This window comes from Panthera pardus, unplaced genomic scaffold (assembly GCF_024362965.1).
Source record: "Panthera pardus isolate Hobbes unplaced genomic scaffold, ASM2436296v1 HiC_scaffold_7, whole genome shotgun sequence".
In the NCBI taxonomy this organism is placed as follows: Eukaryota; Metazoa; Chordata; class Mammalia; order Carnivora; family Felidae; genus Panthera; species Panthera pardus.
The window spans coordinates 42,428,570-42,454,258 of record NW_026527002.1 but is presented as its reverse complement, the minus strand read 5'-3'; the positions used below and the strand labels follow the sequence as shown (position 1 = coordinate 42,454,258).

The 25,689-nt window shown below is 46.1% G+C and overlaps 1 protein-coding gene across 2 annotated transcripts in view; it reads right to left on the bottom strand.

Annotated features, from left to right (window-relative positions):
• Positions 1–1,491: 1,491 nt before the first annotated feature.
• PTDSS1 (phosphatidylserine synthase 1) overlaps positions 1,492–25,689 on the bottom strand; it is a 64,516-nt gene continuing 40,318 nt past the window's right edge. Inside the window, exons 8-13 of one of the 2 annotated variants that reach the window (XM_019468080.2) lie at positions 25,495–25,607; positions 22,580–22,645; positions 14,624–14,723; positions 5,647–5,715; positions 4,841–4,910; positions 1,492–2,596 (exon numbers count right to left, since the gene is read on the bottom strand). In XM_019468080.2, the coding sequence (XP_019323625.1) occupies positions 2,487–2,596; positions 4,841–4,910; positions 5,647–5,715; positions 14,624–14,723; positions 22,580–22,645; positions 25,495–25,607 (528 nt within the window). In that variant the 3' untranslated portion in view covers positions 1,492–2,486. Of the gene's footprint in view, positions 2,597–4,840; positions 4,911–5,646; positions 5,716–10,089; positions 10,217–14,623; positions 14,724–22,579; positions 22,646–25,494; positions 25,608–25,689 lie in introns of those variants that run through there. The other variant, XM_053896602.1, reaches the window with a different exon arrangement.

Sequence of the window (25,689 nt, the reverse complement as noted above, 5' to 3'; positions counted from 1 at the left end):
GTTACTTATGGAGAAAAACACATAAGACATTCTTTGAGCATTATGTCCAAAAACAATGGTGGCTTTTAAGAGGGCAGTTTGCAAATCGCCAACGTGAGATGATTTGCAAGAGAATCATTTCTGATATTAAATGATGCCTCTGATCTATTTCCATCAACGTGAGGTCCATTTCCATAGAAACGAGTGAAAAAGTAGGCCAAACCCAGCAGTATGGTGTCCAGGAGGAATGGCAGCCGAGGTTCTGGCCGGTCACAGAAAGCATTGGTTTTGTACCTACTGTGCCCAGAACTTTTACTGAAAGGGAAAAGAGAAAGTGTAAACTCAAAGAACAGGCACAGACAGCATCAGAGGGCTTTGTTGGGATTTCACACAAAGCCGTGGAGGAAAAATGGTCTCGTGTGCACTTTGCTTTTCAAATATCCCACAGGAACGTCAGCCACCGGGTGCTAAACAGGTACCTCCCTCTGTGCCGGCCTCGGAGAAAGGAAACACGTTGCATCAGTCTGACCCGACGAGGAGTTAGAGGAGCGTTCAAGTGCCAGACCAGGCTCTCCCGGATAACAAACTTGGAAACGCTCAGTGACGTGGGCCAGGTACAGGAAGGAGAGTTGAGGCGGACCATGTATATGATATTATGGTGTACTCAGGAGCTCAGTGCTCAGGAAAGTAGAATGCATGAGGAAACAAGATGAACCCGCCTACTTGCAAAGAGAGTTTATGGTGTACCGATGTTTTAAAAAGGCCCTTAGATGGGCTACGGAAGTGTAAGTGGGTTTATGAAAGGGGACCTCGGCTCTCTCAGTCCTTGCTGGGAAGGACGGGGCTGCAGTTTGGACCGCACGTGAAGGCGCACAGCCGCGGCCCCTCACAGCCAGCTCCCCACCCCGGCCACCATGCCAGCTGAACGAATACAGGCAGTCCTCCACTGGCAAGACGCCTGGCTGCCACGGCAAGTCTGTGTGAGGCTCTCGACCAAGTGATCACCAGAGGCCCGGAGCACAGGATGTGACCCCGGCTTTGCATGATTCATTTAACCCCTTCACCCCAGAATTCCTTTGCAGAAAAAGAAAAACATGACACTTCTGTGGTGAAAGATTTCCTTAAAGGGGGAGAAGACATGAAAAACTCTGCTCTGTAAATGAGGAACAGAACGATTTCCCTGGGCAAGTTTAGATCTATAAGCCAATCGGCTGAGCGCCGATCACTTGGTAGAGAGAAAAATCCAACTTGGTTGATGTAACCATTGCCATGTGAAAACACAATGACTATCTTGTTCATTTCCCATTGATTACTTTGGGAGCTTAGGAAATGTAACATGTATCTGTAAGTCCTCTACAATACGTATTTTTCTTCTTTTTTCTTCTCACTATATAAAAACACACATACACATTCATATTATCCTTAAAGTCACTTGAAAAACACAGCAATTGCTTACAAGTGGTGAAAAATACCAATAGGATGCAAAGAAACGAGCATTTTTAGAGACTAATCTTTGATGGGCTTTAACGTGTATTATTTTATTTAAAACAGGGATCCATCAGAGGTGGTGAACTACCAGGGTAAATGTTCTAGAGCATGGCACACAGATGAAAGGTAATACTCACCAGCACCTCACATGGGACTAAAAGACAAGGTCAGCAATACACCATGGAAGGAAAACAAATAAAATGTAAAAGGCACCTGGCTGGGAGAGAAGCTGCGATGTGCACCGCCTCTCAAGCAGGCTCACTTCTGTGCACTGTGGATAACTCTGGACAAATGACATTCAGAACAAACAAAAAAGGTTCTGATCTGAAGCCCAGGATCCTATGTAGGTAGCCAGTCTTTCCTCAGACTGGTTTACACCACTGTGTGGTTTCAGGTCCTAAAAGGGGGATGAGTTTGCCAGACAGTAACACAAATGCTCTCCCCATTTTCTTCTTTAGGAGAGAGAAGAGCTTTCCCCCAACTCAATTTCAGCAGTGGCTTCTGAAGGCTTTTAAGCATCCTAACTTAACAACAAATAAGATACCAACAATAAAAGACAGAAGAGTGGCCTGAACTTAAACCAATCAGTCAAATGGGAAAGGCAGATTTATAAAAATAAAAACTGGTCACCAGTGTTAACGTACCGTTAATGCCCTGTCTGAATGAAGGTGTTTCAACTAACTGCAACCACAGTACACACAAGCGGTGCTGCTCTGGGCAGCTGTGAGTGAGAGGCCGCCCTTCCTGCAGATGCTCCGTATGGCTACCAGTGACCGCACGCCAAGTGCTGAAGTTGGAGGAGACCCCGAACTGGCGAAGGATCCCAGGCACTGACCTGCCTCGCGTGGCTGGGTCTGTGGGAAACAAGACTCACGCGCTCTCAAATAATGACCCCCAAGTCCCCTCTCCTCGTCCCAATGGCACCGCATGTTTGCCCTCCCGACAGGGAGGTCCAAGCCTTTCTGTCTCCCTCTCGGTTCTAGGCACTCTCTGGGACGTCTGCGATTAACCGGGCTCCTTCATTTCTTTCCAACTCCGTTGGTGACTTTTGACTTGGAATGTCGATTCCTTCTTCTGGAAGAGTGGCTTTCGTTGTTGCCCGGGTGCTTGGGTGGGCTGTCTTCAGAACCTGGCGAAAGGAATGAGAACACGCTGTCACCCTGAGCGTGGCGTTTGCGGGCTCGCTCCTCAGATGGGCAGCTCGTCCCGTTCAGGCCGCCCTCTTCTGATACATGTGCTCCACCTAGTGGCCTCATGGATACACGAAGGCAAGGCCCTGAAACCCCAGCCCGGAGCTAGTGCAGCAGCCGAGCCTGAGTATGCAAGGGGATGGCCCCACAGAGCTGGGGGCGTGGGGAGCAAGGGCATCCCGAAGAGTGTTTACACTCTCACTGTGTAAGGCGGATTATGCTCATGGGAATGGGGTCTAGAAGTGAGCGTAAAAATGAAACCAAAGAACAAGGAGGAACAATTAAACCACATGGGTGTCGGGTCTACCCTCACAACCAAAGGATGCATCCCTTAGGTTTCCGCCCCTTGACCTGTTATACACCGGAGTTTCTACACCCCTAAATGAGAAAGAATTCCTAACTTTATGAAAGTAAAGACATTACGACCTCTCTCATTTGATCCAGAGAACACCTTTAAAACCTAGGCCGCTTCTGCTCATGACGGCTCTGGAGCCTCCCACAGAAGATGGCACACACCCTCAAGACTCTCACAGTTGGCAGTATTTGTCACACCATTATTTGTTTGCGACCTCAGAGAAAAACTTCTGTGTCAACCGGACGCTGAGCCACCAGCAGGCATCAGGCAAGGTGGAGGGTAGAAGTGGGGGAGCAGGGAGAGGGTGGGCCTTCCGGGTAACCGTGTGTAAGGAAGGCCTGGGAGGTGAGCGAAACTTCCTGGCATTGGACTGGCTGTGCCCAAAGACTAAGCGTGTGGCCAACCTCTGGCCCAGCAGTCAAGCCAGAGAGTTCTCTGCTCCAGGGCTCAGATCCAGCCCCAGAGGAAATCTCCACCAAAGACGGCCATTAAAAAAACAAACAAACAAACAAACAAACAGAGAAAAAACTTCTCAGAATTTGGTCTTCATTGCAAAGGCCATTTGGCTTTGTCCAAGAGATTCTTTTACTGCTCTGAAGATTCTCTTTTTTAGTTTACTCTTTATCTACTTTTCATTTATATCTCTACCACTGCTTGCTTCGTGCAGTCTTTTCAATGGAAAAGGGCCTACAAGTGCCAAGAACGGATCTGTGAGGGGATGGTTCTGAAGGGCGGGACCCCAGGGAACCCCTCCGTCCACTTCTAGCAGCGTTCCAACATAGGGCGCCTATCGACTCCTTGGTTCAGGAGTCTCAAAAAGGGTGACTGGCAACTCAGCAGAGAGCATGCTAGCATTTTCCCCAGAAAGAGCTCGAAAAAGCTCGACCCCAAAAGAACTCAGGAAAGCAACCGCAACAGTAGTGCTTTCCTCTCCCTGGGCCCACGGTTTCTCCGGGCAATTCTGTGAGCTAAATTTCACCATCTCCAGTGTTCATAACTCTCTCCCCTCAGGCAGCCTTCCAATGGGCTCATGAGCATTGCCCAGAGATTACTGGCCAGTGGAGCCTCCTTGGTATCATTCCACAAGCCTTAATTCTTTAAAATACCCAGGTAGCCCCAAATCTTTCCAAAAGGCTCCTTGGAGAAGCCAACGGGAGATCCCCGGCTATACTACCAGAATTTTATTCTGGCCTGCCTCCTGAATAAATATGATGAAATCAACCCACCTCTTCTGAAAGCTCCTCCTCCCAGTGCACAATTCTTCCTAACCCTTTTCACTCAGGATGAAAGCCAAGAGGAAGAACATTCCCAATAGGGTGCTTGGGACGGTACGGGCCTCGCCTCGTTATGTTTTCCTGTGTCAGAAGAGGCAGAACCACATGGTGCCTCTTCTTTAGAAGCAAGTTTCTTGGGCAGATCCTGACAGCACTTTGCAGTTTTCATTAATAAGTAACAGACGACATGGGATAAGTAGACATGAGACCCTTCAGGGCATACACTTATCACCATTCTGAGGATAAATCTTGATTCCAAATCTGCTCACTGGGCCTTGGGAGGAAGAAAACCCAGGAAAGTTGTTTGTTTAGTGTTTGTTTGTTTTTGAGTGAGTGAGAGAGAGAGAGAGAGAGAGAGAGAAAAGAGAGAGCGGGGGAGGAGCAGAGAGACTAAAGCAGGCTCCAGGCTCTGAGCTGTCAGCACAGAGCCCGATGTGGGGCTCGAATCCATGAACCGCAAGTATATGACCTGAGCCGAAGTCAGACACTCAACTGACTGAGCCACCCAGGCGCCCAAGAACCCAGTCAAGTTTTAAGCAGTGAGGAAGAAATACCTTTTGTACCTTTCCCATGAGACCAGGAGATATCTGGACTGTAGGTGCCATCTTCACACTCGGAGTACGTCTAGAGAGAGAAGCAGACTTAGTGATGGAGTTTCAAGGACTCCCTGGGGCTGCAGGACAAGCGAGGGAGGTCACTCCGCCCCTATACCACCGGCAAGTGACAGAACCTCCCCATTCGTAGGTTCCTTGGCTATAAAGCCATGACTGTCTTCCAGGTGGTACAGAATCAATTGTCTAGAAAGAACCTTTAGTTCCTCAGACTTAATACGAATTAAGTATGAATCGAGTATGAAAGCTATTATTTTACTTAAAAAGATATTATACTTTGCAAGACTGCTGTAGCATTTTAAGCTCACTCACATCCATTTTCTGCTTTAATCCTTGTGTCCACTACACGGTGGGCAGGGCGGGCCATTTACAATGGGGGAGAGCCCCAGGCTGGGTCACAAAGAGGCCTACGCAAAGTACAAGAGCCGGGAATAAAACCCAGCCTTTCAAAACCCAGTCCGGGGCTCTCCCCGCAATATTATTTTTAAGCAGACGCATAATTAGGTTTTAAGCCCCTTTATAAAAGGGAGGATAAAAACACTGACCTACTGAACAGGGCGCTCACAAGCAAGGACAGCAACCGATAGGGAACGGGTCCTGAACCGGTTACGTTTCTACAGCAGCAGGACTGAACCTGCGTGCTCACACAGTTGGCTACACCACATTCTCACAGGAATGTGCTTCCCTGCTAAAGCTCCAAGCAGGATGTGATTATTTTACAGAGACCATCTCTGCCCTTCCTTCCATACCTTTTCTCGGTGACCATAGTGCTCTGCGTACCAAACCATGCCGTACAGACACAGGAAGGTGGTGAAGGCCTGGCAGAGAAAACCAAGCATATTTCATAAAACAATGTTGCACCAAAAAAAAAAAAAAAAAAAAGAAATCCCATTTCCCAGACTTTCAGGGTCTCAACAGTAATGCACAGAGGACGGCTTGATGTGGTTCTACTGTCTCTCTGAGGACACTGGTTACAAAATGGCAGAGCTAGTAGGGCTGGGGAGAGCGTCCCCCCACAGCTTTTGACAAGAGTGATGACCAGACCGTAGTTACTACTTACGACGCTAATAATCAGAACGCAAGATCATTTTTAGATGTAGGATAAGGTGGGATGTATTTTCTGCACAGTTTTGCAGGTCTTCCTAGAGAGGATACATAGGATTGTATATGCTTTATTTCTGGTTCTCACGGCCCATCCTCTGCCCCCATCACTGGAAAGTTACAAGGACTCTCAGTTTGTGAGCTTCCGTGGGGAAGACGAGTTCTGAATGAAAAAGGAGCTTCATTCAGTCTGGGAGCACAGTGGCGCTGGAGGGCATTTAGGACCGAGGCCCACTGTGTCTGAGTGGGTGGCTCTGCACTGCTCTCTCACTGCTGTTTTGTCTCTGTGGCCCCACCCCAACCCCAGTTCTGGTTGCTTTTGTTTTTCTTCTGTAAGTACATAGGAAGTCAGAGAAAACAAAACCGCTCTGTAAACCCCTGAGTGAAATGAGAGGGGCATGGCCTGTGGGTACCCAGAGGCAGGGATAACCTCTACTTCCCCGAGACTCCCCACCCACCTTGCACCACACCCTAAATTATACTCCAATTTAAGCAAAGAATAGCATCTACAAGAGTCCGAAGTTTTAACATGTGCCAAAACACTGAAAATCCGGGAGAAGTTTCTGGGTGCCTTGCCAGAGCACTAAACAAGAGAGGGAGGGTGTGCCTCAGCATTGTTAAGGACAGATGAACCTCTGCCAGGCCCTCCGGCCAGGCCTGACTTTCCCAACCATAAATGAATCACCAAAACAAAACAAAATGACTGTCTGTCCCTCCTGTCTTTAGAATTCCTTGCCTTAGGAACTCACTGACACCAAAGCACTCTCCCTATCTGGTCTCTGGTTCTTCTCCTGCATTTCCTGTTGAGGCTGTCACCTTGAACCAACTATGTGAACAGTCGTGAAATCATGGTAGAACCTTCTCTTCTGGAATAATTTTAATTCTCTCCGAGAATCTTAACTTTTTAATTTTTAAAAGTTTGTATTAATTTTGACAGAGAGAGAGAGAGACAGAGAGACAGACAGAGAGAGAGAGAGAGAGAGAGAGAGAGAGAGAGACAGAATATCCCAAGCAGGTTCCATGCTCAGCACAGAACCTGATGTGGGGCTCAATCCACAACCATGAGATCATGACCTGAGCCAAAATCAAGAGTCAGATACTTAACTGACTGAGCCACTCAGGTACCCCAAAACTAATTCCAGCTCCAAAAGATATCATTCATTTCAACTCCTCTCATTTCACAGAAGGGGAATGATTGTTTGGAGAGGTGTCTATTCAAAGGCACACATTTAGTATGTGGCAAAACTGGAGCCTGAACACAGGTCTCTTGATTTTCCTGGATCCAAGTTTTAGGGATGGCTGTAGAGATAAACAAATACTGGTTTTATGTCTACACATCTTTATATCTCTTTCCATCCATCCATCCATCCATCCACTCACCCACCTCCGGAGAAAGAAAAGCATGCCGGGAATAGCCAGGACCAGCAGCATCCCTGTGCACAGCCCCCAGATGCAAGGGTGGAGCCGAGACTGCAGGCAAGGCAGGGCTGTGAACTCTCATCACTGCAGCGTGCAGTCTAGCTCTGGCCCCGTTCCTGTCAGTCAACATTTGTTAAGCGTCTGTTGGGTGTGCAGTGTCATCTTAAGTGCAGAAAGACAGGAGTATGAGTGCTCTGGCGGGCCTTCTCCTTCTAGGTCAGTGAAGTGGGAATGCCGGCATGGTGGAGACAGAACATGAAATATAAGGCCCACTGCTTCATTTTATTTTAAATCCATATGCAAGTGGACATACATACACAGATGAGGGATTTAAAGAAAAGGAAGCTCATATCCTCCCCCATCAAAAAATTAGGCAGCGGTAAAGCATAAGAGACTCTTAAAAACTGAGACCAAACTGAGGGTTGATGGGGGGTGGGAGGGAGGGGGAGGGTGGGTGATGGGTATTGAGGAGGGCACCTTTTGGGATGAGCACTGGGTGTTGTATGGAAACCAATTTGACAATAGATTTCATATATTGAAAAAAAAAAATTAGGCAGCGGAGCGCCTGGGTGGCTCAGTCGGTTGAGTGTCTGACTTTGGCTCAGGTCATGATCTCACAGTTCATGGGTCCGAGCCCCACATCGAACTCTGTGCCGACAGCTCAGAGCCTGGAGCCTGCTTCGGATTCTGTGCTTCCCTCGCTCTCTGCCCCTCCCCTGCTTGTGCTCTCTCTCTCAAAAGGAAATAAACACTTAAAAAATTTTTTTCTTAATTAGGTAATGAATGAATACATTAAGATTATAAAGTGAAAGTAACTTCTACCCTTTAACATATTGTAGTACTTGCTCAGATTTCTAACATACACCACCATTAAATGTACCATCTTCATGGCATGGAAAGAGTGGGGAAGACTAGAGCATTTGCAGTGTGTAAGCTTATGTATGTGTTTGCTCCTTTACGAAGGGCAAAACAGACTGTCCTAGGTTTGAGGGAGTGGAGCGTGGGAGGCAGGTCCCATGTCCCCAGACCAGTCATTGCGACCAGTCATCGCGGTGCGATGGAGGTGGGGAGGCTGGCAGGCAGCTGCTACTCCACAGGATGAAGGGGCGGTGAGCGCAGGGCTGCCCGTCATTGCGGATTCTGCCCACTGGAGGGCAGGAGTGCGGAGCTCTGCTTTCTCTAGCCCTGTCTCTGCAAGGACAGAATGGGCTTTGCAGCTTGCAGGCAGGCAAACACTGGCAGGTCAGGAGCGACAGGTGCTTATCATCACAATCGCCACACAAAGGGGCCGCTGTGGTTGCCAAATTTACCACTTCACCTGGGTACTTAGAGGCCCAGGTCACACTTGTCCCAGGAGACAAAAGCTTGTAATTTATGGGTTCGCAAGCACACCTGTGAAAACCTAGGCACGCATCCACTTAAAATGTCAGGGCCTGGATTTAAAACAGCAATTGCACAGATTTTGTTTAAAGAAAGAGAAGGAAAAAAAAGAGAAAGAAGAAAAATATGTGGGATGAGAGCCAAGGCAGCACACGACAGCGTCATGTGTGGTGGCAATGAGGGCGGAAGATCTCCCCTGGCTTCCAGTCAGAGTAATGAGCATGCAAATTGCCGATGACTGATCACACAACTGCTGAGGAGAAACTTAACTAACCGGCATGCGGGAATCTCTGCTTCTGCATTAACCTCGAGGCCTGGAGATATTCTCTTACCAAGCAAGGGAAATAATTAGGGGCTTTGTTTCTCTGAGGAGTAAGGGAGGCATGGTCAAACCTAACTCTCCTACTGAATAATGTTCACCTCACTCCAATCTTGATGTTTAGTAAAGGCCATGAATATGGGCAGTGGAGACATCTAATTATCCCGGCCAATGGTCTCCTTTTGGGCCAGGTCCCCCTCCATGGCACTGATAATGCTCATTAGGGGATTCTGCTTCTTCAAAGGCCTGCTCTCCTGAGTCTGTTTCTCAGGCCTGGCCTCTTAAGTGTGGCTGCTCCACAGACCATCCTCAGCCAGCTTCTCCTGCCCACGAGGTGTTCCCCTACCCGAATCCAGCGGCTCCCACCATGCCCTGTGCACCAGTGGCCCTCAACTCTTTCACCTCTATTGCTGACCAAGTCTTTCCAGTGTTACTGGACAGACTGGCATTTCCCACGATACGGGATACCTTCAGCTATTAGTTCTAAGGGTCCCTCAAATCCCAGCGCTCTAACCCAATTCATCTCCTTTCACTCAACGGGCCTCTGTGATATCCCCCAATCTGTTACTACCACCAACACTGCCACCCAGTGGCACAAACTAGAAACCGTGGAGTCACTCACACTATCACACGGGGTTGGCGTCCTGTTGAGCTGACCCTCTTGAACAGCTCTCAAATCCAGCCCTCTCTCTGCATCTTCCACGCCACCACCCTTGGGTAAGCCTCAGTTATTTCTTTCTGGGATCCTCAACCCCCTCAGACAGCACCTCTCCTCCCTCGGGACTCTCCCACCCATGCAGCCTTCCTCTGCGAACAGGTGTCTTCCCACTGAATTATTGTCTCTGGATCTCCAACTACAGACACATAGGGTCTTTCCTGAGCAGATGTCCCATGTCCCCTCCCCCCCTCACTCTCCTCACTCTCGTTCCCCAAACAGCTTGCCGTCTTCCTGAGAAGCTGGGCATGGGCACAGCTGCATGTTTTCATACATGCCTGTCTCTCAGCCTGCCTGTACGTCTGTCTCCTGGTCTCTGCCTCTTGAACTCATTCCTTTATTCTCCATGCATTTGCCGAGTGAGTCCTATGCATCAGGGAACGCACTAGAATCAGTGGGGACAAAAAGACAACAAAAACTTAGTCTTTGTGAGCAAGAAGTACAATGCTGGGGAGACAGATGTAAACACTGCAAGTTACATTACACTGAGGTTAGAACTCAATGAAATATGTACCAAGTGTGACTGGTCCCCCAAGGGGAGTTATCCAGGCCGCTTGGCAGATCAGGGTGCACTGCATGGAGGGTGTGAATTTAGTTTGATCTTGGCATAAGAGTCACTAGGTAGAAAAAGAAGGGAAAAGCACTCAGCCCAGGCAAAGAAGATGCCCTGGGTGAGGACAAGGAAGTCTGGAAGGATGATTTGTTGAGGTGGCTACGTCCAGTTTGGGGTGGCCCAAGAAGAAAGTACAAGAGGGCGGGTATGATGAATGCTCCAGATAATGACCGTCCTAAACACACAAGCAACATATTTCAGCTGGCAGGACGTGTGGTAGGGATCCTTCTTCCTTCTTGATGTTTCTTTCTACACAGAGTTTTGCTGGTATAATACCCCTGCTCCTTTCCACCCCAGGGACAACGAGTTCTCTCTTAACCAACTGACGAATCTGAGATAAGGAAGCTGGACATTTCCTGTCTTCCTTGGGTGCAAGGCCACTTACACAACACAGGGTGGCCTGCTTCCTGGGGTGGGAGAGTGTCTCATTCGAGGGTTCACTGTTCACAAAACCCTTGTTGCCATGCATCTAAAGCTGAGATTGAAAAATGTGTATCCTCAGTGATAAAGATGCTATTCTGATCTCTACATCCTTCTTTCACCCTATCTTTTAACTATTCTGAACTGAAAAGTGTTGTATTATTGACTCCTCTACACCCCCGACGGCAGGGAATGGTTCTGAGCGGGGAAAGAGATTCAGATATGAGTTCTAGAAGACAGCCTGGCAGCAGCGTAGAGAGTGGGTCTGAAGGGCAGAATGGGGAGGAACACGTATGTCCAGACAGTGGGAACGGAGAGGAGGGGACGGAGATGGGCTCCATAGTTGGTTGGGATGGACAGAACCTGGCGACCTGCTGATTTCAAGAGTGACAGAGGAGAGGAAGCAGCCTGTAAGGTTTTCAGCTGGGAGAGCATCCGTGGCAACCCTTCAAAATCCTGCTCACATGTTACATCCAGGGAGCCCTCAGCAGCTCCCCAGCTCGTCTGGTGCTCTCTAGTGCCCGTTTAGCACTACGTTCACACCCTTCACAATGGTTATCACACATGAACATGATGAGATTGCGTGGACAATTCCCGTCTGGACTTGGACAGCCTTGGAAGGGGACACCTTTTGCAGGGGGGTGGGTGGGAGAACACAAACTCTTGTCAGACTATTTGGATGTAGGCCCTGGCTCTGCCACCTACTACCTGTGTGACCTTGAAGCCAGTTAGTGAACCTCTCTTTGCCTTTATTTCATTTATAAAAGAGGGCTAATAAAGTATCTGCCCTCAAAGCAACAATCAAACATGTAATTCATGAGAACTGCTTAGAAGAGAGCCTGGCATGTAGTGACCATTAATAAATCTTATCTTGACCATCATCTATCTGCGTGGGTCCAGCATCAGGTGCAGTTTTGATGAACACTCAGTAAACGTTCTGTGAACAAATGACAGACTTACAGGGACCATGCCAGGGGAAGGAGAGACCAATAAGGAGACAAGAAGTGATTCGTGTCCTCAATGAAGTGACAATTACACAGGCACCAAGGCAAACCAAAAGTCACCAACATAAGGGAGCGTATGCTAAGTGTCAAATAAGTAAAATGGAGAAAAGTCTTGAGAACTGAGAGACTAAAGGAGCCCCTGCAGGGCAGGTGACCAGACAGGGCTTCTTGGACATGGCCTTGAGAAGACCCTTCTGGCCACGGACACCCTAGGGTGGGGTTGTATGAGGGTGTTGTGAGAACAGCTGCTGCCCATGTCCCAGGAGTCCCACCTGCCTCAGCCTCTCTGTGGTCCCCATGGCTCCGGAACCAGGAGAGGGCCACACCCACCTCTACCTGCCCTCCACACTCGGTCACAATACTATTCATACACCTGAGGTGCATGTGCCAGAGAAAAGTGGGAGAGCACACAGTTAAAATCTCCAGGCACATGTAAACACACTCCCCTAACCAATTCTTACATCTAGTTTCACTGGGCTGGAAAAAAAACCACTCGAACGTTAATTCTGGACTGTAGGTACAAAGGAAATCATTATTCCCTTTTGCTGTTCAAGACAAAATGGGACAGAACAGGCTCAAGGTTCTCTGGTGCAGTTAAGATTTCTAACAAGTAACCCTAAAAATAGATGCCGTGAAAGGCAATAAAAAACACCTTAAAAACACAAAGTCTTGCCAAAAAAAAAAAGTAGACCTGAATCTGATTAAGCCTCTAGATTCAGCTACTAATTTGCAGAAAATACAAAGGACAAAGAAATCTGTTAAATTACAGTACACTACAAAATCAGTAAAATCCAGACTGTGGGAAAATCTATGGGACAAAGAGCTGGATCCTTCAACAAATCATGAAGGAGAGAGAGCCAGAGACAGAGGGAAAACTATACATTGAGAGACTTAAAGGGCACGCCAACCAATTGCAACAAATGGATGTTGATTCAAATAGACTGTTCAAAAATTACATAATTTTAAAAAATATTAAAAGTCTGAACACTGATTAGATATTTAATAGTATTATGAAATTATTCTCTTTCAGATGTGATAACGGTATGGTGGTTGCATTAAACAAGAAAGCATTCTTACCTTCTTTTAGAGATACATCCTGAAATATTAAAGGTGGATATGTTCCAAAATAATTCAGCATGGGGATAGAGAGTAGGGAATACAAGGAAACAAGACTGTGCACAAGGTGAGCATTGTTGAAACTGGAGGATGGAGGGGCACCTGGGTGGCTCAGTCAGTTTAGTGTCCGACTTCGGCTCAGGTCATGATCTCGCGGTTTGTGAGTTCAAGCCCCAAGTTGGGCTCTGTGCTGACAGCTCAGAGCCTGGAGCCTGCTTTGGATTCTGTGTCTCCCCCTATCTCTGCCCCTCCCCTGCTCATGCTCTGTCTCTCAATAATAAATAAACATTAAAAAAAAAAAAAAGAAACTGGAAGATAGATGGGTACATGAGGGGTCATCTACTCTACTTCCACATATGTTTGAAATTTTCTGTGATTACCAAGAAAACCCAAACTAATTTTCTGGACCAACCAAGTAAAAGTGAAGAATCTTAAGCTTAACATAAGACTTCTGTCCAAAATAATAAAAAAAAATTAAGAAGGGCAGACACAGAATGCTTAAGGTAGGTTAAGATCTTACTTAATTTTATTTTTTTTAAGATTATTTATTTTAGAGAGAGAAAGGGAGAGAGAGAGAGAGAGAGAGAGAGAGAGAGAGAAGCCCAAGCAGGTTCTGCACTGTCAGTGCAGAGCCTGACTCAGGGCTCTATCTCATGAACCGCGAGATCATGACCTGAGCTGAAAACATGAGTCAGACACCCAACCAACTGAGCCATGATTGAGCCCTACATCGGTGCAGAGCCTAATTGGGATTCTCTGTCTCCCTCTCTCTGCCCCTCCCCTGCTCGTTCTCTCTCTCTCTCTCAAAATAAATAAATAGACATGAAAAAAATAAAGAAAGATGGGGCTCCTGGGTGGCTCAGTCGGTTAAGTGTCCGACTTCAGCTCAGGTCATGATCTCGCAGTCCATGAGTTCGAGCCCCATGTCGGGTTCTGTGCTGACAGCTCAGAGCCTGGAGCCTGTTTCAGATTCTGTGTCTCCCTCTCTCTCTGACCTTCCCCCGTTCATGCTCTGTCTCTCTCTGTCTCAAAAATAAACAAACGTTAAAAAAATTTTTTTTAATTAAAAAAAAAAAAAAAAGAAAGAAAGATTACGGAAAAGTCCCAGGACAGTGGAGCCAGAGGCTCCAAAGGGATCTTCCCTTCAGACAGGAAGGTCAGCTCATAGGGTTTGGCCCCTTAAGTCAGCCTGTGGGGCAGAAACTGCATGGTCTGATTACCTTCAAGAACATCTCTCAAGACCTATAAACCACAGTCCATCACTTTGTCCATAAACACTTGTACAGCAATATGTAACACTGTAACACCCTTGCTCCTTCATGGAGGCCTGCATGTAGGTGAATTCTCACAAGTGAAATTTATGCATGTATGGTGTACCTGCTGAGGGCATTTGACCAGAACTTACCAAGGTGACCCGCTTTGGATGCTGGGTGGTCCCATGTATTTAATCTTGACCTTCAGACTAGTGGCCAATTTTGGGTGATTACAAGCAGAAGGTCCGGTCTATGAATTTCTAAAAAAAACTAGGTGCACAAGAATTTTTGCTGTTGTTGTTGGTTTTTTTAAAGAGACACCATGAGGAGTTTCACTAACACTTTTGGGTAAAAAAGTGATCTTTTTAAAAAAAAAATAAACTTACCACACAAAGAAGCCAAAGCACAACATAGAGTATTTGGGTCTTAGAGAAGAGATCTTGTCCAAATTTTATGCACACGATAGCTTCCAGGAAACCAATGACCCTAGTTAGAACAAGAGGTTAAATATTAATTCGTCTTATCAGAGCATATACATCCTACATAAATATGCCTTATGCCATCATGACACACTGAGAGCGGGTTCCCCACAAAGTGACACTTGTTCTCTTCCATTGCAATTTCTTCAGAAATAACATATATATTTATATTTAGTACTTAGCTTATTTTACTGTTACTCACTTCTTCCCTCTTCCCAGAACAGAACCTCCACTCACACATTTTAATAGCTGCAAGCATCCAGATGAGTGCCTATCACGTTCGAGATGAACTGTCACCATCTCTGCTGGCACCCTCTCAAGTGACAGAGAACCTACTACCTTGGCAGGTGGGCTTATTCCGCCACTCAATCTCTCTAGCTGTGGGGAAGTTCTCCTTGTCTCAGGTTGGTATCTGCCTCCGCCTGCCCATGGGTCCTAACTCTGCCCTCCTGTCCTACAGGGTGAGTCTGAGCCTTCCAAGCCAAGTTTTTCAGTAATTTGAAGGCAGCAGTCACATTCCCTCCCAGACTTCCAAGCATTTCCAGGTTCAATGTTCCCCATTCTGGATGACAATAAAGTAAGCCTTTATCCTCTAAAAATAAAAATGTTGAAAAACTACAACAACAACAACAACAACAACTTTGCTTTACTTTTTAATTAAAAGAGCAAAGAAAAACACCACTTTTACGTTCTGCACCTTCATTTATGAATATAAAAACCAAACCTTAAAATTAAAAACTCAGAAAACAACAGATGTTGGTGAGAATGTGGAGAAAGAGGAACCCTTTTGCACTGCTGGTGGGAATGCAAACTGGCACAGCTACTCTGGAGAACAGTATGGAGGTTCCTCAAAAAATTAAAAACAGGGGCGCCTGGGTGGCTCCGTCAGTTAAGTGTCCGACTTCAGCTCAGGTCATGATCTCACGGTTTGTGAGTTTGAGCCCCGCGTAGGGCTCTGTGCTGACAGCTCAGAGCCTGGAGCCTGCTTCGGATTCTGTGTCTCCCTCTCTCTCTGCCCCCCACCCCCACTCATGCTCTATCTCTCTCTCTCAATAATAAATAAATGTTAAAAAAAAATTTTTTTAATTAAAAACAGAGCTACCCTATGACCCAGAAATTGTACTACTAGGTATTTATCCAAAGGATACAAAAATGCTGGTTCAAAGAGGCATGTACACCCCAATGTTTACAGCAGCACTATCAACAATAGCCAAATTATGGAAAGAACCCAAATGTCCATGGATTGATGAATGGATAGATACGATATATATACACACAATGGAATACTACTTGGTAATCAAAAAGAATGAAATCTTGTCATTTGCAACAACATGGATGGAACTAAAATATATTATGCTAAGCAAAGTAAGTCAGTCAGAGAAAGACAAATATGATTTCACTCATATGTAGAATTTAAGAAACAAAACAGGTGAACATAGGAGAAGGGGAGGAAAAATAAGATAAAAACAGAGAGGGAGGCAAACCATGAGAGACTCTTAAATACAGAGAACAAACTGAGGGCAAATTGCTGGAGGGTAGGTGGGGGGGGGGTGGGCTAAACGGGGGATGGACATTAAGGAGGTCACTTGTTGGGATGAGCACTGAGTGTTATATGTAAGTGATGAGTCACTAAATTCTACTCCTGAAACCATTATTACATTATATGTTAACTAACTTGGATTTAAATAAAATTTTAAAAAAGTTTAAAAAGATCAGGCCTTTACTAAGGTTCCAAGCTCATAGTTAAGAACGGATGAGGTGAGTATGAGCTGGCCACGTGATCCCAAAGATGACCCAAGAATATTGATTTCAGACAACTCCACTTCAGGGGTTCCTTACTCCAGATGGAATCTGGTCAATCAGGGTTGGTGTAGTCGCACAGATATTCTCTCAAAAGGCAAGAAGGGGCCCAGAAGGTCCTTGGTCCCCTTACCCATGGGAAGACCCAAAGATCACTCCCAGCATCAAATGTACAGATGACTCTAAACAACTGAACACCCCAAATCTGAACCAAAGCAGAAAATCTCCTTAATTTATCTTTTGAGAATTTGGGACTCTTTTCCCCTAGCCCCAACCAAACAATGTTTAGGAGTGGCTGGCCTGAATCTTTAAAGACCATCCCCAACCCACGCACCGCCCCTCCCCCCCAACAAAGTACATGTGTGAGAAAGCATCATTCTAGCTGCAATACGCGACAGGCTTTTAAGTGTAGGGCTGTGTCGCTAGAATCCTCAAGTCCGGGCTGTGAGCCCACACTAGATGGCAGCACAGAGCAAAGTGGTGCCTGTGGAGGAGACTCAGAAAGAATATTTAGTTTAACTTTTGGCTGGGACTTCTTGAAGAACAGCAAATGCTCAGCCCAGAAAGTCAGTGTGCTTATCTGCTCTTAAGCCAGACTGAAATGTCACAGAGTTTCCTGTGAGAATTTGGGGTATCCAACTTGATCAACTCACCTTTCAAAAACACAGTAACTAGGGCCATGATTCTCAAACTTTTATGATCTGAGACCCACAGCAAGAAACACATTTTTTGTGAGCTAGTAGACACACACACACACACATACACACACACCTGAAACAAAAGTTTTGCAAAACAATCTGTTCCTTTACTTTGACATTTTTTTTGTATTCTATTTCACGTTAAGAAAATGCTGGCAGGACCTACTCAACTGACTTCACAATGACCTGAAGTTAAAGACCACAGAGCATTTCAGTCAGCAACTTTAGGGTTAGGATTTGCTCATCTGTGCTGAGGAAATCTTACGTAAGCTGCTGTCCATGTGCGTGGACTTCTCAGTGAGAACGTGACCACTGAGCAAAGCAAGGTGGGGGGAAGTGAGGGGAAGGGGCATAGTTGAGTCACAGGGCAACGCAGGTCATGAGGGCCACACTAGGGCTTGGCTTTTAGTCTGAGGGAGGGTTTTGAGCAAAAGGTTTTTTCACATGATTCAATTTACATTTTAATTTACTCATTCTGGCGGCAGGAACAGGGAGCCTTCTAATCTAGGGAGGGGACCCAGGGAGTAGCTGCAGAGTTGTGAGAAGCGGTGGGAACTGGGATACATTAAACCCAGCAATCACATGGACCCTTTCGCCACCAGTCATTGCCCCTCCACCGTTATCCCTGGCCCCTGGAGGGAATCCCAATAAATAAAGTCCTTAAGGAAGGCTAACATCGCTTTTGTGTAAGACCCAATGGCTGCCCCTTTAGGGCTGAGTCCAAAGGCTCAGGAGCACTGGGAGCCCATATTATTGAGCCTGTCACCTGCGAAAGCACAACCTCCTCACCAAGGGGGTGGGGAGTGCAAATTTAAATCTAGTTCAGATCTTTACCAGACTGAACTAGGTGGCCAAACTGTGGTTTGGTGGAATTCAGTCGGGGCTGCTACTTCCTTAGATGTCTCCGCCCATCCTTATCTTTAATTAGCAAGGTTACAAGGCAGACAAGCACGCTGGGGCAGCCTGAGGCACTCCTGCCTGGGGACGAGGCTGGTCAGCTGACTGGGACCTTCTCAGCTTCCCAGCCCTGCAGAGCCTGCTCTTTCCAGACATGGTAGAAATAAAGATGACAGGAATGTGGGGTCCAGGGTAAGGAGCTCTTCAGTGAATGGGATAAGAATGTAAGCAGAGTCACTGCAGAAACTTGGGGCACAAAAGCACTAGGCTCCGCATGTATAAACTGAGTGCCCGAGCCAACCCTGACAAGTGGAAAAAGTTTTCAGTTCGCCAACAAGACCTGCTTTTGGATTCTGAGGATGCCACGGCCTCCGTGCACCTCGCATATACTGCATATACTGCCCCATGGCTGTGCCAGAATACACTGCTGGGATGGCTCAGGGGGTGGGTGAGCCGCTCTGTCTGGCCAGCCAGGAGCTGACCCTCCAGCAGTGGAAACGAGATGTGCAAATCTGTGACACACCTACCGCACAGTCACACAGGCAGGAGTCAGGCTCCGGTTCAGATTAGGGGGAGTAGACGCACCTTTGTAGAGACAGTCATAGATGGGCTAGGCTTTACCAGCTAGAAAAAAAAAAAGGTTCAACCGTGTTCCATGGAACTTTCTGACTTCCCAAGAACCCCAGAGGCAGGGTGGGGTGCATGGGGACAGGGGCAAAAGGGTCCTCACCTTGACAGTTCTGCTCAACTGTTTCTTTTTTTTAAAGTTTATTTATTTATTTTGAGGGGAGGGAGGGGACAGAGAGTGAGAACGTGAGCGAGGGAGGGGGAGAGAGAGAGGGGTGGAGAGAGAATCCCAAGCAGGCTCGGCACCATCAGTGCAGAGAGCCTGAGGTGGGACTCAAACCCACGAACCATGAGATCACGACCTGAGCCGAAATCAACAGTCAGACACTCAACTGACTAAGCCACCCAGGCTTAGTCAATTGTTTTGCTCTCTGTTAGGATTTGGGGCAAGATGTCATTTGGGGAAAGGGATTCAACTGCTAAAAAAAACTTCTGTGCCTACCACCGAGGTTTGGGGCTAAGACTGGAGGGGTTTTTGAGGAAGGAAGCATGGGTGGCGGGATAAAGGAAGGACGGACTATCGATCGTGAGGAGGACAGGATGAAGGGGAAGACACAGGAAAAGGGAAACTAGAATGCTACCCCAGCAGTGTGAGCACGGAGGGCACGACACAGAGGTGGGCAGATGGGGAGAGAAGGTGAGGAGGGCAGGAGGCTGTGAACAAAGGTCAACAGCAGGAAGGTGAGGGCTGTGCTGGGAAAAGGTCAGAGTGGGATGACACCTCCCACAGAAGTCTGTTCCCCTCGCATGCACCCTCCTCCTGGAAGGACTCTATGCCTCACAGCTGTTGTCTATCCTTCCGGGGGTAGGGGAGCACAGGGGGAAAAGCCTGGAAGAACAAGTACCATTGCAAGAAACTGTGGAAACGAGTGACGTGGAATGGACAGCCCGCAGAGGAAACCGAGAAGGAACAGTTTCAAGATGGCAGATGCCGCGGGGAAGACAGGGGAGATGCGGGTGGAGGAAGGGCCTGCTGACTTGGGACTGACCTTGGCAAGAACAGTGCAGCAGAGCACCGGAGACGTGAGGCTTATCGTCAAAGGGGCACCAGTTGGGTTAGGACAACATGGAGAAAAGGACAGTTCTGAGAGTGAGGCGGACGTGGTCCTGGAGCCCCTGGGGAACAGTGGACTCTTACCCAACCCAGCCCCTGACGGCCCCACCCAAGTACTTCCAGGGGAAGGAAAAGTGATTACTCACTCCTGCTATGGCCAAAGCGTGGACACCTTCCTTCAGGGCCATGCGATCAAAATCCTTTCTTTATAAATCAGGCTACTTCCCTCTTGTTCAGAAACAGTTATGATGAGGGCAGAGTGGGGAGAAAGACGAAGATAAATATGGTATAAAGTGCTCCCCTGGGGAATCTGTTCATATCGGTCTGGGCCTAACACCCCCACAGAGCTGGAGTAGTGTAATGGGACTTTCTAAAGACAGAAGAGGCCAGCTCTTACACACTACTGCTTTCTCCTTGGTGGGGTTCCCATCCCCTAGCTGGATGGAGTCCCATCTCTCCGCTGGGCACGGCAGGTTTGAGTATAAAAAGCTTAAAAGCTCAGTTTTATGGTACAACTGTGGGAGACCACATTGTAAGTCCGTATTTAGTTACACTGCGAGTAATTAATACAAACCCTTTCAGGGTATAACATTTACAGAAGAGAAAAGTGCTCTCTTCAGGAGAAAAAGATGGAATGGTGGGTCAGACACCTCAGGGGGTCCTGTTTGCCCTTTCCCTTCCCCCGCCCACCTCCGCAAAGGCAAAAATTTGACTGTGGCTATGTGGGGCGCTCCTATTCCCCCCCTCTCCACACCTTGCTAAATGAAGCCTGAAATTACTCTAAAACTAGTGAAAAGGAGCTATAAAACAGCTACTAGGAGATGGGAAAAAGACAAAATGAGGGCAACAGGGACGGGGCAGAAGAGGGAAGGTGGTGGCCTCCAAGGGGCAAACCTGCAGAGAGAAGACAGCTCGGGCCCCGTGTTTCCCTGCCGCTGGCTGACGAGAGGTGGCTCTTGAGTGTGCTCACACCCCCAGGGGGATGGCTGTGTGAGGTTTATGGACAGGAATGTTCTTTCCGGCATGGCCCGCTAGTTCTCAAGGTGCGTGTCCTGATACCACCATTCTGGGAGCTCGCGATTCTCGGAGAGCATACTCAATAAGCCAAAAGATGCCTCCTTCGCATTTTACTTTACTTGAGCCCTTTTCAACAACGTGTGACTTTCTGCAGCAGCGTTTTGTGCCGCTCCAGCCCCGTTTATCTTTGCCATTTCTCCCACCGCTAGGGATTGTATTTTTCGGCTGCCCGATTAGAAACCAACTTTGCTGCCACACTGCCACTTTCTCTGATCAGCATCTCCTTTTCCTCAACAGGTAAAACAGAGACAAGTCATGTGGAGCATACGTGCACTCACAGCAGAATAAGGCTTTGGCAAGGACTTCTGAGTCTGAAGAGGAAACTAAGTGTGGAAAGAAGGCATAGGCAGTGGAGGAGGGCTCAGACGCTCTGTGGACGAGGTGCGAGAACAACGCTTCCTGTCCTCCTTGGATGGGGCAGTAAGGAGAGCCCGTCTACCTCCTTTTTGTGACTACAACAGTGCGGTCGCATGGCCTTTGCTCTGAATATCGGAAATCTGGTAAACGTGTAAATTCTCTCTCCTGCTAGATTACTAAACAATGGAAAGCCAACCCACGTTATCACCCCATAAGCTACTCTGGGTATGAAAATCAGCTTACATCACAGAAGGTATGAGAAATAAGGACAATGGCCCTTTGTGTTTTAGGTGGGAGGGGGAAGCCTGCCTACATCTTTAACTTGAGCAAGCCCTCAGAATCTGAAATGAGAGCTGACACACACCCACACAGGAAAATGTTTAGAAAGAGTAACATAGAAAGGTTAAGGGCAGTGATCCCTGATGGGCTAACTTCTTTGGATGATCTTTAGTTTCTTCTTTTGCCACTTTTTCTAATCTAAACATATGAATTACCTTCTCACTGGGAAAAAAAAAAAAAGTTACTCTGCTTAAAAATCTGCTGAAAGTAGTAACTTCTTGCCTACTATGGGTATTCATTTTTATGTTGTCACACTCAATTTAGAACCTAAATTAGGTCTTGAGTCTAAGCTACCTCAGGGACTTAACTTCACACAGATGTGCTACACAACTACGGAACCTCGGCTGCTAAATGGAATGGTAAATTGTTGGCCGAATTTAAGCAAAAGAACCACTTACCTGAGACACTGAAGATGGCCTCACATTTAACACTGCAGGGTTAGACTAGTTAGCCTATGGTCTCTTTCAAATCATTTAAATAATAATACTTTAAGATAGCATTTGTATCTGTGACAAGACAATAAATTGTGACTGTGTGGCTGTATGTTAGTTCTCCTTGGAACAATAAAATTATACCTTGGTAGGCAGCAAGCAGCTGTTCTGAGCAGGCTTTTTGATGTAAAAGTAACATAAAGCATCACTAAGCCTATCATGAAATGATGTCCCAAACTTGTCATCAAATTTAGAGGGAATTCGAACAATCCGTTGTCTATCTAATTTATTTCATAAAATAAGGTCTCTGAGTTCCATGCAGCAAATATCTTTTGATTTCCTTTTTTTTTGTAAAAAAAAAAAAAGTTTGTATGTCCTCTTTCTATAATTTGCCAATTAACTACAATATTCTAAACTTAAATCAGAAAAGAGAATGTTAAAAATGAAAAGACCTAAAACAAAACAATAGCAAGCCTTCATTGGAAGATTGTACTGAAAGGCACTTAATACAGGGTCAAGAAATAACCAAGGAAATTTAGAGGCTTAAGTGGTTTTTAAGCCTCCACAATAATAGATTACTCACCCAAACACCCAGCACTGTGTTCCTACGCGTTTGCACTGTGTGTCAGTGAGGTAAGCATAGTACTGCCTGAAAGAACAAAGATGGAATTCAATGAAAGCTTCTGGAAGATCAATGGGTCAGCATAAAATTAAATCACTTTGACAGGATAAATATAAAAGATGTTCCGCCTTGTTCTACATACTCCGGCTAAGTGGTCTACTTCTAGTCAAGGGAATGAGAAGCCAGTGGCTGCTGGAACATTCCTATAAAAGGTGAAGAGTTCGGGCTGGGTTGGAGTGGAGAGAGCATGGCTTAAAGAGCTGAGTATTCACAAAGGCAGTTTTGATTCAGGGACAGAATGGGTGCTTCAGTCTCTCTGCAGGGAAGTGATTCCAGAGGGTCACCTACACTGTCATGAATTGTCTCCTCTGGCACTCTCCAGGACAAAGGTTGCCGATTGTAACCGGGCAGGGCAGACACACACTTTTGGCTCTCAGAAACTGGAATGGGATCCCGCATGCAGGTCACTGTTCACTCAATACCAATGACTTTGAATGTTACTGACGAGCTCAGAAAAATGAGGCAATGACATGGAGCTGAAAAGCTTAGAGCAGCACTGTCCTACGTAAATATAATACAAGCCACAAATGCAGTTTCAAATCTTCCGGCCGCCATGTTAAAGCAAAAAGAAACAAGATAATAGATGTTTTAGTAACATGTTATTTAACCCAGTGTATTGAAAACAACTATAATGAAGTATTTTACAAGGTTTCTGCACTAAGTTTTTGCACAAAATCCGGTGTGTATTTTACATGTACAACATTTCAACACAGACTGGCCACACTTCCTGTGCTCAGCCACCACATATGGTAGGGTAAGTGGCTGCTGTTAGGACAGTGCACGTTTAGACCCTCATGACCACCCCCAAAACCCAATTCGTCCCTTCAGAAGTAGCATCTGAAGCAGGAGCTCATCATCTTTTTGGAGGTCACAGACTTTTTTGAGGATTTAATGAAACCTGTAATAAGGGGCACGAACACACAAAATGTTGCATTAAGTTGCAGGGGGCTCATGGATACCTGAAGATCATCCACAAACTATCATCTCTTCACTCCAAAGGCCTGAGTGAAGAATTCTAGTCGTGAAGAATTCTAGTCATGAAGAATTCAGGTCTACCTCTCACTTCACATTTTCATGGCCTAGTATGTTTCTACCACTTCAGCTTCTCTCCCCTCCAACTGTAGCCATCCCTTTACACTGTACTTGATATTATCAGAGTAAGAGAAGGTTCAGTCAAACTTCTTCGCAAAGCAGGAGAGTCGAATCAAAAGGGAAGGAAATGGAGATGTGGTCCGTATGATTTATTTATCCGAAAGCCTGTAAGCTTTCTCTACTTTTAGGGACTGCCATTTGCTACCTGGGGTGGCTGTGTTAGAACCCATTAGAACATTTCCATCTTCCCAAGTAGCTTGCCAAAGCATCTTCTTACATAGGAAATGCCTCAAGTTGGTATGAGAGCACAGAAAAGGGGCTGACTTTTAAACAAAAAAGAAATCATGTAGAAATCCACAGTGTTGGGCAGAAATTTTAAGGAGCTCTCAAAAACTTAAAACACTGGACATGTAGCCTCTGGTTTTTGTTTTGAAATGTTTAGCAATATTGAAATTTCATGATAAATCAGATGTGATTTGTGATTCTGTTTTATATATAAGCGATTTCTTTCCCCACTTACTGACTTTGTTGATCACTCCTAAATTAATGAAAAAGCTGCTGCTAATCTTTCTTGAAAATAACTGTGAGCCTCAAATTAAATTAAATTTTAAATGAGAAAGGAGGCTCCAATCCACCAAGGGAAAATAGCATTTACGAGAAAACCACTTCAACAGACCATTGGTCTGTAACATGTCAAAACTCTGCCTGCCTACCAACTAGTGGGTCTCCTGTTTGGTCCTTAAAGAAAACAAGAGATGGAATTTTAGGTCTTAACTTCCCAGGACTCAGCTCTATCTTATTGGGTTTGTTCAATCCGGGATCTGCGCCACAGGAGGAGGGAGGCAAGGGGAGGAGATATATATAGATACAGATGGTTATCTATATCTATCTGTTTCCTCTCTGTAATAATTAATGAACACAGAAGAAGTTTGACCAAGGAGAATACCGACTCTTCTTGGCAAGTGAGGCCCTCTGCTTGTGTGGTTTGCATGCACATTGAAACTGATGAATTAAGTTATTCTACAGCTACAGCTTCTGAAGCTAACTCTTGTAGCTGCTTAGTATCTATCTGTATCTTCCTAACTTTGCAGATACCTCTGGTGTTGTTAGTGAATCAATGGCGGTGCTTCACATGAATTGTCAAACCCCAATGCTGTTAGTTCTAGACAGGAGGAATGAAACAAATGACTGTTTGCCTCTGATGTGCACTGGAATCAGTCTGCATGAGCGACAGTCACCAAATCACACCTCACCTCTGGGGCCCTACCCAGGTCAGAAGCATAACAGCATGAATATCTAAGCTTATCTCACTTGTCCTGGAAGATGACAGGAAGGATGCTGATAAAAGGAAAGTAACTGGCTCTAAAATAGCATCATTTATGACTTCAGATCCAACGTTAAAACTTTTGTATTTTTCGATCACCTCATTAAAAACAAAAAAAAGTCAGCACCGCTGCTACTCATTTTTTTTTTTAAAGGATGTTAAAGGGGGGAAAAAGAACAGCAGTGAAAGATTATTAAAAAGGCTTGAAGATAATGGTGTGTGTGGTGTTCTCACTTCATGGTACTGAGGTCTGAGAGCAAAACATTTTCTTCATATTCAGATGTATAATTCTTTAATATTTTCATGGAAAATCTAACATATGTGACTTTCCTTATGCTGAACAGGAGAATGCACAGCAAGTTAATGCGCTCAAATGACAGTCAGGCTTGTATAGAATTACCTCACTGTGGGAGCCGTGATGCCACCAATAAAGAGAATTCTACACCAACTTAATGGATGACTGGCTTGGAACACAAAGATATGTTTCAAGAAGAAGGTATTCAACTCAGTTAGCTGAAAAAGAAGGATGCATTAGTCAACCTGATACTGCATGCTAAGTCATAACAACATATTCCTTGTTATGGACATTCTAAAA